At 40.1% G+C, this 9,154-nt stretch overlaps 1 protein-coding gene across 3 annotated transcripts in view; it reads left to right on the top strand.

Moving 5' to 3' along the window:
- Positions 1 to 8,513, top strand: part of LOC115025946 (solute carrier family 22 member 5-like) — a 9,592-nt gene extending 1,079 nt beyond the window's left edge. Inside the window, exons 2-11 of one of the 3 annotated variants that reach the window (XM_029458367.1) lie at positions 848 to 1,003; positions 1,476 to 1,579; positions 1,966 to 2,120; positions 2,303 to 2,474; positions 2,838 to 2,964; positions 3,044 to 3,144; positions 3,918 to 4,132; positions 5,061 to 5,243; positions 7,115 to 7,250; positions 7,810 to 8,513. In XM_029458367.1, the coding sequence (XP_029314227.1) occupies positions 848 to 1,003; positions 1,476 to 1,579; positions 1,966 to 2,120; positions 2,303 to 2,474; positions 2,838 to 2,964; positions 3,044 to 3,144; positions 3,918 to 4,132; positions 5,061 to 5,243; positions 7,115 to 7,250; positions 7,810 to 7,912 (1,452 nt within the window). In that variant the 3' untranslated portion in view covers positions 7,913 to 8,513. Of the gene's footprint in view, positions 1 to 844; positions 1,004 to 1,475; positions 1,580 to 1,965; positions 2,121 to 2,302; positions 2,475 to 2,837; positions 2,965 to 3,043; positions 3,145 to 3,917; positions 4,133 to 5,060; positions 5,244 to 7,114; positions 7,251 to 7,809 lie in introns of all 3 variants that reach the window. The other 2 variants (XM_029458368.1, XM_029458366.1) reach the window with 2 other exon arrangements.
- Positions 8,514 to 9,154: the final 641 nt, after the last annotated feature.

Genomic DNA, 9,154 nt, shown 5'->3' with positions numbered 1-9,154 from the left:
CAGGGCTGCCCCCTGCCTCCCCTTACGTTTGTACAGAGTTACACAACTTCACATTGAAAGTGTCAAATCACTTAAATCTGAAACACAAAATCCCACTCACTTCCCCTAGTGCACAGTATGACCGCACAGCTTTAGGGTTATTTATCTCTATTCAATCTCTTATCCTCATGTGATCTTTACCAACTAAACTCCCAATAAAATAGAGGTGAGAGAAATATTGTTTGTGGTGCAGAAAGCATTTATATTACGTTTTGGCATAAGTAATAATAATAATAATAATAATAATAATAATAATAATAATAATAATAATAATAATAATAATACACTTTATTTGTATAGCACCTTTCATTCAAGAATTGCAGCCCAAAGTGTAATCTATACAAATGTATCATAATTTATGTTACAAGAAATGGATAAGAAATATGAATATTTAAAGTAACTATAGGTGTCAAATAAAAGTAGTGCAACACTTTATTCTGACATGGAGGAGTAGTAAAAGTATAAAATATGCTGTAAAGCAGCAAGTAAAGTATAATTCAAACTGTAACTAAGTACGTTACTTGCTTGGTTTAAGGTAACGTTAACCAGATGCTTATATTACACTATACAAGACTATACAAGGATTGTCATCCAATCTAGTTGAATGCTGAGACATAACCCAGCAAGGATTTCCAATACTTAGAAATGTAGTCAGCTAATAATTTACAAAACGGCTTTGGATCCGGGAAGTGATCATCGTGCAGGTTAGAACCGGTCTAGTTTGAACTGATTTGCTCAGGTGCAGCCTACCTCCTGTTGTTGCAGCACAAGATGGAAATAATGGTGATGTTGTTTTCCTGGTCAGCAGGTGTCCGGGGGGCAGCCGGAGACGAGCAGTTGTAGCCGGTATAAGCTGGACCTGGTGCACAACCTGTCAAGTCCAGAGGACCTCCTGAAGCAGGAGGGCTGTAGAGATGGATGGACCTACAGTACTGAGTACTACGAGTCTACTGTAGTCAGTGAGGTACTGAGCTACTGACCCCCCACTTTCCTCCGTCTACTACTACTGTTACTGTTTAGACTCCTGTCTAGTCAGTTCATTCTGTAAAACATGTCTCTGTGGCCACCAATCATTCATTTGCTTCAGATGATTCAGATATTTTCATATACAACTACAAAGAAGAAAAAAGTATTAAATCATTAGTATTTTGCTTTTTATTTAAGCTTCCAAAGCTTTTCAAAGTTGCATCCTTTGGTGAACATCTTGTCTCATTTGTGTGTCAATATCTTCGCTATGTCAGAGTCCTCTGAAGATAGATTTTTAAAAATAAGAAAAAGTACAGACAGGGCATCATTAACAAGACGCCAACAAGTAATGTGTTTTATGTTTGTTGTATTATTCCGTGTTTGATTTATATTCCAGTGTCGATGTCTGCAGTATTAATCCAGTTTATATTTTCATTTCTGCTGCATAATTTACCACACTTGTCTTCCAGTTCAACCTGGTGTGCAGCGATCAGTGGAAGCAGCCTCTGACCTCCCTTGTCTACTTCCTGGGAGGACTCACCGGATGCTTCGTCTCTGGACAGATCTCTGACCGGTACTTTTCAGTTTTACTTCAAACTGTTTCTCTGTTTGCCGCTCCTCTCAGCTGCTGCAGAGTTCGCTGAGGTAGAATGTTTGTCTGGAAGTTTGCTGTAAGCTAATTTAGCACTGACCAAAGAGGAAATGACCTGCTACACTTCATGGAAAAAGGAAGTGAAGGCTGTGACAAAAACTCGACAACAACATGTTTGAAGTTCAGTTAGCTGACAGTCCTTAAATCTAGAGACCTACACCATATGCATACCTTGCAAATTCAAAAACATGAAGCTTTCATGGTTTCCTGTGAACTTGGAAGATCATGTGACCATTCCAACAATATCTTCCTACTTCAGTCTCTCTTCTTTGACATTAATATCTGAATCTATTGCATTTGTACTTCAGGTTTGGCAGGAAGCCTGTTCTGTTCGGGGCCATCAGCACACTGAGCATCTTCAGCAGCGCTGTGGCCTTCGCACCGTCCTGGCCCGTCTTCACCGTGCTCTTCTTCATGCTGGGCCTGGGTCAAATCACCAGCTACATAGCTGGGTTTGTACTGGGTATGGCTCTTTCATTTTCACGATACTGTGACGTTATGTGCTTGAGCATTGTTGCTCTGTTTTTGATTTGGAGGACAGAATAAGAACAGGTCCAAACCGACGACAGACAAACAATACTACTATTACATTGATTGTGGAATTTAATATCATTCCCTGACACTTTTTAAACATTTCCTCCACAGGTTCAGAGCTCCTGATGGGTTCGACCAGAGTTCTCTTCTCCAGCCTCTGCTTTCCTAGCATGTACGTGTTGGGTACAATGATGCTGCCTGCCACTGCCTACCTGGTCAGGAGCTGGAGACACCTGTCACTGGCCTTGGCTGTGCCAGGCCTGGCCTGTCTCCCCTTGTGGTGGTAAGATGACCTCAGTACACTATCAAGATATATCTGCATTTTGTAAGCTTTTAATACATTTTTATGACATGAAGGAAAGTGTGATGAACCCTGTTTAAGCTTGAACCAGCCCCCTGACTATATTCAGCAAGTACATTTAAAGCTAGGCACAAGGTTAGTGTCATGAACTTTGGAGCGTGGAGTACATCTTTCACAGATTTTCACCATCCGCTATTTGTCAGATCATTTCTGCCCTGGGTGAACTTCTTAATCATTCCCACCATAGCTTGATAAAGTCTGTATAACACACAGGTCGATGGACCAGGGTGAACCTGAGTCTATATCCTATTTGCACCAAAACATTTTCAAATGTCTGTCCACCAGGCTGATTCCAGAGTCTCCTCGCTGGTTGGTGTCTCGTGGCCGCTTTCATGAAGCAGAACTCGTGCTGAGGTCAGCGGCTCTGGATAACCGAGTGGAAGCTCCATATGTCATCTTTATCCCAGCCAACGTAAGAACCTCAAACCTCAGCCCTGTTCCACACACTGAAGGACTTCCGACATTGTACTGCAGGTTCTGTCTCTTCACAGGTTGAAAAAGCAACAAGTGAGAAGGTAGAGTCCCCCAGTTTCCTGGACCTGCTGAGGACAGCAAACATTCGAAATGTGACACTTATGTTGTGGCTCATCTGGTAAGTTAAAGCACTTTAAAAATGTAAACATTTTTCCTGATATGCAGGACCTTTTCCTCTTTTTTTCCTTTGCTAGTGCTGAGAATAGTTGACTGGTTCGCCCATCCAGAGCAAGATACAGTATCTCAACAATTAGTTGGACATTTCCATAACATTTACTACAACTAGAAGATGAGTACTAATGGTTTTGGTGGCCCTCTAGCAAAACCATCAGGACAAATATAAGCTCTAAGGCCTTTACACAACATGGCGAATAAACGATACAAAAATGCAAAATACTCTCCTGCGAATATTATATTTCTAAAGCTTTTATTGTGAAAGGTAAGAACGGAAGGAGTGGGTCTGGTATGCGCTTCCTTTGCAAATGTTGAAAGGCGTAATAAGGTTTGTCGTTCTGGTTTTGACTACGGATCCTCCATGTTGTTGTTTTATAATTCTCATTAATAAAGGCACAACTCAAACTTTCCGCACAACCTGGTCGGTTGATGCCTTTATTCGCAGGGCGAAAGCTCAGAACAATCTTTTCTCCTCATCTAATGTTCCTCTCCAGAGGATGAACCCTTTCGTTTTTACTGACCCCATGAACTTTCCTCTAGCAACACTCAGAACAAACCGCACATTACATTTAGCTCCACTACAGGTACGTCTTTGAGAATAGCTCATCAGTAGGCTCTGTCCAACACTTTCATATTGTTGATGTGATCTTACAGAGGTAGTCAAAACTACAGCCTCGAGGGAGTGCGCTACCATTTATGTCTTGTCATGTTTTGCAGGTTTTCTTTAAATGTAAGCTATTTTGGATTGTCATTCAACATGTCTGGTCTCTATGGCAACCCCTTTCTGAACTATTTCCTGTCGATGGCTGTCGAGCTGCCAGCGTACGGTGCCAGCTGCCTGGCTGCACGCAGTCTTCCTCGCCGCCTCTCATGTATCAGCTTCACCCTGCTCGGGGCGCTAGCTCTACTCCTCATCCAGATCACTCTGTACAGTGAGTAAGACCAGCACAAGCTAGCTGTACGCCCACACTGCTGTTGAAACATTCAGTTTTACTCACCAAGACGCATTTTCCTTTAGGTCTGACAAATGTCTTGAATGTATTACTTTCCTCATAAAACGTTTGCAAAGCCTATTCTTTTATATCTTTTAAAATCAGCATTGTTTACATCCATGTTTACCAAATTGTAGTCTTCCTCTTCGCTGCCTTTGCTGGCGCATTGCTGCATATCTTATAATGTTACAACATTGGCAGGAATGTAGATCGCGTGGGGGACCCACTCATAGGAGAACAGCTCCATACCGCTACTAGAGGTCAAAACTCCACAGGGATCCTTTAAATGTGCACTTGAAGGCTGCATACCTGCATACTCTAGTTGATGATCCATATAGAAGACGATGGTAACAAAACAAAGGTGCAGCATTGTTCTTAAATTGCAGTGTCAGTAAGCCCTAGCGTTGCAGTACAGTATTAAGAATTGTAATTAGGTATTTTTCTAACATAACCTGTAGTTCCACAAAATGTTGCTATTGCTCTCCAGCTTTGGGACGAACACTGGATTCCTACTTATTATGTGGTAAAGTTGGTGGCCACGCTAACGATTGCAGCTCTTTTGAGAGCAGATAAACACAGGGTTTAATCTTTTGCTTGCAATTTTGCTCCCGTGGTTTAGGAAAGGCCAAAAACAAGACGCCACCCTCCTAACTACACAAACTATGTCTCTTATTACAGCCCCATGCATACCACACATGTCGAGAAATACAAAGCCTGTCAGGCCTGCCGTGCCTAGTTATGGTATTATTGAGCAGATGCTGTTTGGGGAGAGGTTTCCTGAGCAGTCAATTTCTTTAAAGTGATTCAGTGCTTCTGAAATACTTCCTTTCCCACCATCACTAACACACAATTATCCTCCTACCTCCAGGTCATCCAGCCGTCACCCTAACACTGGTGCTGCTGGGTAAATTTGGTATTATAGCCGCCATCGGGGTGTTGTACATGTTCACTGGTGAGCTGTCTCCCACAGTCATCAGGAACACAGCAATGTCCTCTTGTGCCACGTTCTCCAGACTGGGGTCCTCTGTTTCCCCGTACCTACTGCAGCTGGGTGAGACCTTTCACCGTATACTGTGGACTATACAGAGTACTGATTTTACATGCCTGGTTTCTCCCAATAAATCATGATGTATGTCCTATTTTGGTATAAACAATCAGCCTATTATACTTTTTTAACTACTCTGGAATTAATAACAAATTGTCAAAAATACTGTGAGAGACCCCAGAAACCCCCTTATTGTCAATATATATAGGAAAGCCATAAATATTCTGAATGCCCTCAGTCTGTTGTTTGTGGCTGTACAGTTTCATTTTTAAAATACACCGTTTTAGAATAGGGGAACATAACACATTTATACTGATTTGTGCCAAAACTGCATGGGATTAGCATAAAGTGGGCATGTCTGTAAAGGGGAGACTCGTTGGTATCCATAGAACCCATTTTCATTCAGATATCTGGAGATGAGAGGTCAGGGACGACTGTAAATAGGGACGACAAGGTTTTTCAGAACGTAGCACTATCAGAGCTTAAATTTATGGGGATCAATGAACAAAAAACAAACAAAGTGGATTTCACGATCAGTCGACGATACGCAAGACTTGACCAATCAGGACATCCCTAGTATAAATAATAACTTAGTACAACAAAATATTTGTTGTTTTTATCAGTACCACCAATACCAGCTTAAGGCCGTGTCACACAGTTCTGTATGGCAGAAACATGCCGGCGTATATGACAATTAGCTAAAAATCCAAATACGTCCAACTTTTCCACAGCGGTGTTGTAGCTGACGTATACATAACGTATACATAACGTATACATAACAAATTATTATATGTATGTCAAACATTGATAGCGTATCACTTACTTATTTAAAACATATCAGAGCGTCTGGCCAACGGAGCTGGAAAAGTGCCATCTGGTTCACGTCATGCTGATGCTGGAGAACGGCTAACATGCTGAACGCTAGCTGTACTGTAGAAACACGTTTAATAAGTTACTCCGTCGTCAGGCATCATCTTAACATAGGGTAGGAATAGGTTATCCACTTGTTATCAATAAACTGGCTGTAGGATTCACCGTCAGCCGACGTAGCCTATATCTAACGTTCCTCTAACGTGGTCACATAGGTATTCACGTAGGTATTCACGTAGGTATTCACGTACTATATTTACGTACTATATTTACGTACTATATTTACGTAGGTAAGTATTCACGCACTGTATTTACGTAGGTAAATATTCACCTACGTATTCCGTATTCACGTATGTCTAACGTAACGTAGCTTCTGCATATCTTATGAAGCACACGTCGGGTACGTCGTAATTTTGAACATGCTCAAAACATCAGCGTTCAACAACGCACCCCAGCGTAACACAGTGAGTTCTTAACGAATACTACTTTTACCTTACCTTATATCAACGTAAACCAGCGTGTAGCCGATATTTTGTATACGCCATATTTTTGTTTACGTTATGCATTCGTTGGGTATTCGTCTGATACATTTTGTATAAATAAGTGATACGATATCAACAGGTTAGACATGCGTATCCGTTTGATGAAAAGTTGGACGTATTTTGACTATTTGGATTTTCGTATGCGCCGGCATACGTTTCTGTCATACGGATATGTGTGACAGGGCCTTAAAGTATTAGCTGTGAGGCTGCGCTTGTGATGCGTTCTGGCTATTAAAGGGTCAGTTTCCTCAATTTTCTCCGGTGCCCTCAGTTAAATCTAATAATACAGATAGTTTTGGTTTTATCTGGTGGATTTGGAGATATTTATCAGAACTTGTTTAAATAATTATCTGTATTCTTTTTTGATTTTGTAATTTGGAAGGTAACTTGTCATTTGGAACCCTTTAATGCCCACAAAGGTCTGTAAATATGAGCTCACTGATTTGGTTTTGGTTTTGTCTCCAGCTGTATTCAATCAGTTCTTGCCGTGGATCATTGTGGGTTCTCTGTCACTGCTCAGTGTTCTGGTCTACTTCTTCCTGCCCGAGACCTTCAGACAGCCGCTGCCCGACACCATCGAGCAAATGTCGCTCAAACAGCGGTCAGTCTGCACAGTCATTTCAGTCGTCATGCGTTTAGCAGAGGAAGAAAGTAGTGCACAAATCTGACTTTGGATCTTTGAAATGAATTAAACGATTTGAATACACATCTACACATTATCAGAAGAATCTGAATCAGAACAAGGTTTACTGCCAAGTAGTTTTGCACTTACAAGGAATGTGTCTTGATGATTTGGTGCATAAGACAAGAGACTAATAGAAAATAGAATAAAAATTACATATGAGCTTAGTTTTAGATATTGTAGGGAGAAATAATACAAGCAGATACAGCTACACCTCCAGGTTATCTGCAACTCATACCATACGGTGCAACTCTGTGGAGGAAACACTTACACCGTGCAGCTCAACTCTGAAGAAATAAAAATAATTAGAGAATAAAACCGCGGGACTGAGTTTTAAATAGATACAATGAAGAACCAATAATAAAAAATATATATATCTGTATATATGTATATATATATATAAACAAAATAACTATGATTAAAAACTCATTGTGTATGTGCAGCCTGAATAATGTCGTTTTCCTCATCTGGCTTTCAGGTTCAGTTGGCCCTGGGCCTCCATGCCTCCTCCAAAGGATGATGAGAAATTAGCTAAAGACCAGACTACTGCACCTGAGATCACCTGCACAACTGCTCTATAAAAAACTACGACACTGGGAGTGATGCATTCACTGACACCTTATGAATAGTAACTGCAGTTTATTTTCTATGCATACAGCAGGGAGAGATTGCTGTGCAGCATTGAGACAACAAAGGAAACTGTTGCAAAGCTTTGCTGAAAATATGGAGTCACAGAATGACTGCATTTTTGTTTCTTTCATTAAAGGCAGCGGAAGTTTAAAATGGAAATGTATTACACAGCAGATTAGTTCACTTGCTGTAGATCTAGTTTACTCTGCTTCAACTCATGGTTTGAAACATTGGATTGCTTGAGATGATAAATATGACATGAAGGCGATGATCAGTCTCACCATAAGGGGAAAAGAATATACATTATTAACATGACTTTAAGATGAAAGTTAATTTCATTCTGTATGGACTTTTTAACATACAGGTAGTACGTTGTATTTGCTCCTGTGGCAGCAGCAGCAGCAGTGGTGTTAGCAGTAGCAATGCTAAATTACAAGATTCAGAATTGATCATAAAAACTTTAATTTTTATAAAGAATGTAATGTTTGGTTTCTATCGGTACGATGAAGGTTGTGTATATATTTATTGATACAAACAAGTTAATAAAGCAAAGTGAAGTAAATAAAAAAATTTATATTCTTTGTTTATTTTTTAGTAAACTTAGTGTAAAGTGTATTCTGTTATTAGGACATAAATCTGATCCTGAACGTTGGATTGTGTAGTTTCTAATTGCACGTGAACGCTTCAGTGGTTAGAACTGGATAGAGCGTGGCCTGTCTGGCGGTGGCTCCGCCCCGGATACACCGCTCCAGCTTCGTGAAGCCCCAGGTTTTCACCGGAAACGAGGCAACTAGGCCTTCAAAATAAAAATACATGAAAATATAGGTTTTTAACTAAAACAATGCAACAGTGGATTTTTACCTACACAGTCTGTGGTTTTTACAGACAAAAACAAAACAAAAAAACAAAACAAAAATGATTCAAAAAGGAATCTTTGAACATACAATGCTCCAAAAGATATTTGACACTTTTCTTCAATTGCCATCATCATACCTCCATCTGACCAATATTTAGATTATTCAAAAGTTTGTTCTTCTTTACAAAGACCTTTACAGCCACATAGGCCCACTACTGCCTGACTGTAAACTCTAGTCCTGTTTTGTTTATTTAGTTATTAACAAGGACAGTGCACATTGACAAATGTTTCAAAGTCACTCTAAAAACAGATTAAAAGTATTATTATAATAATAATT

This window comes from Cottoperca gobio, chromosome 21 (genome assembly GCF_900634415.1).
Source record: "Cottoperca gobio chromosome 21, fCotGob3.1, whole genome shotgun sequence".
NCBI lineage: Eukaryota > Metazoa > Chordata > Actinopteri > Perciformes > Bovichtidae > Cottoperca > Cottoperca gobio.
This window is presented reverse-complemented; position numbering and strand designations above follow the sequence as displayed.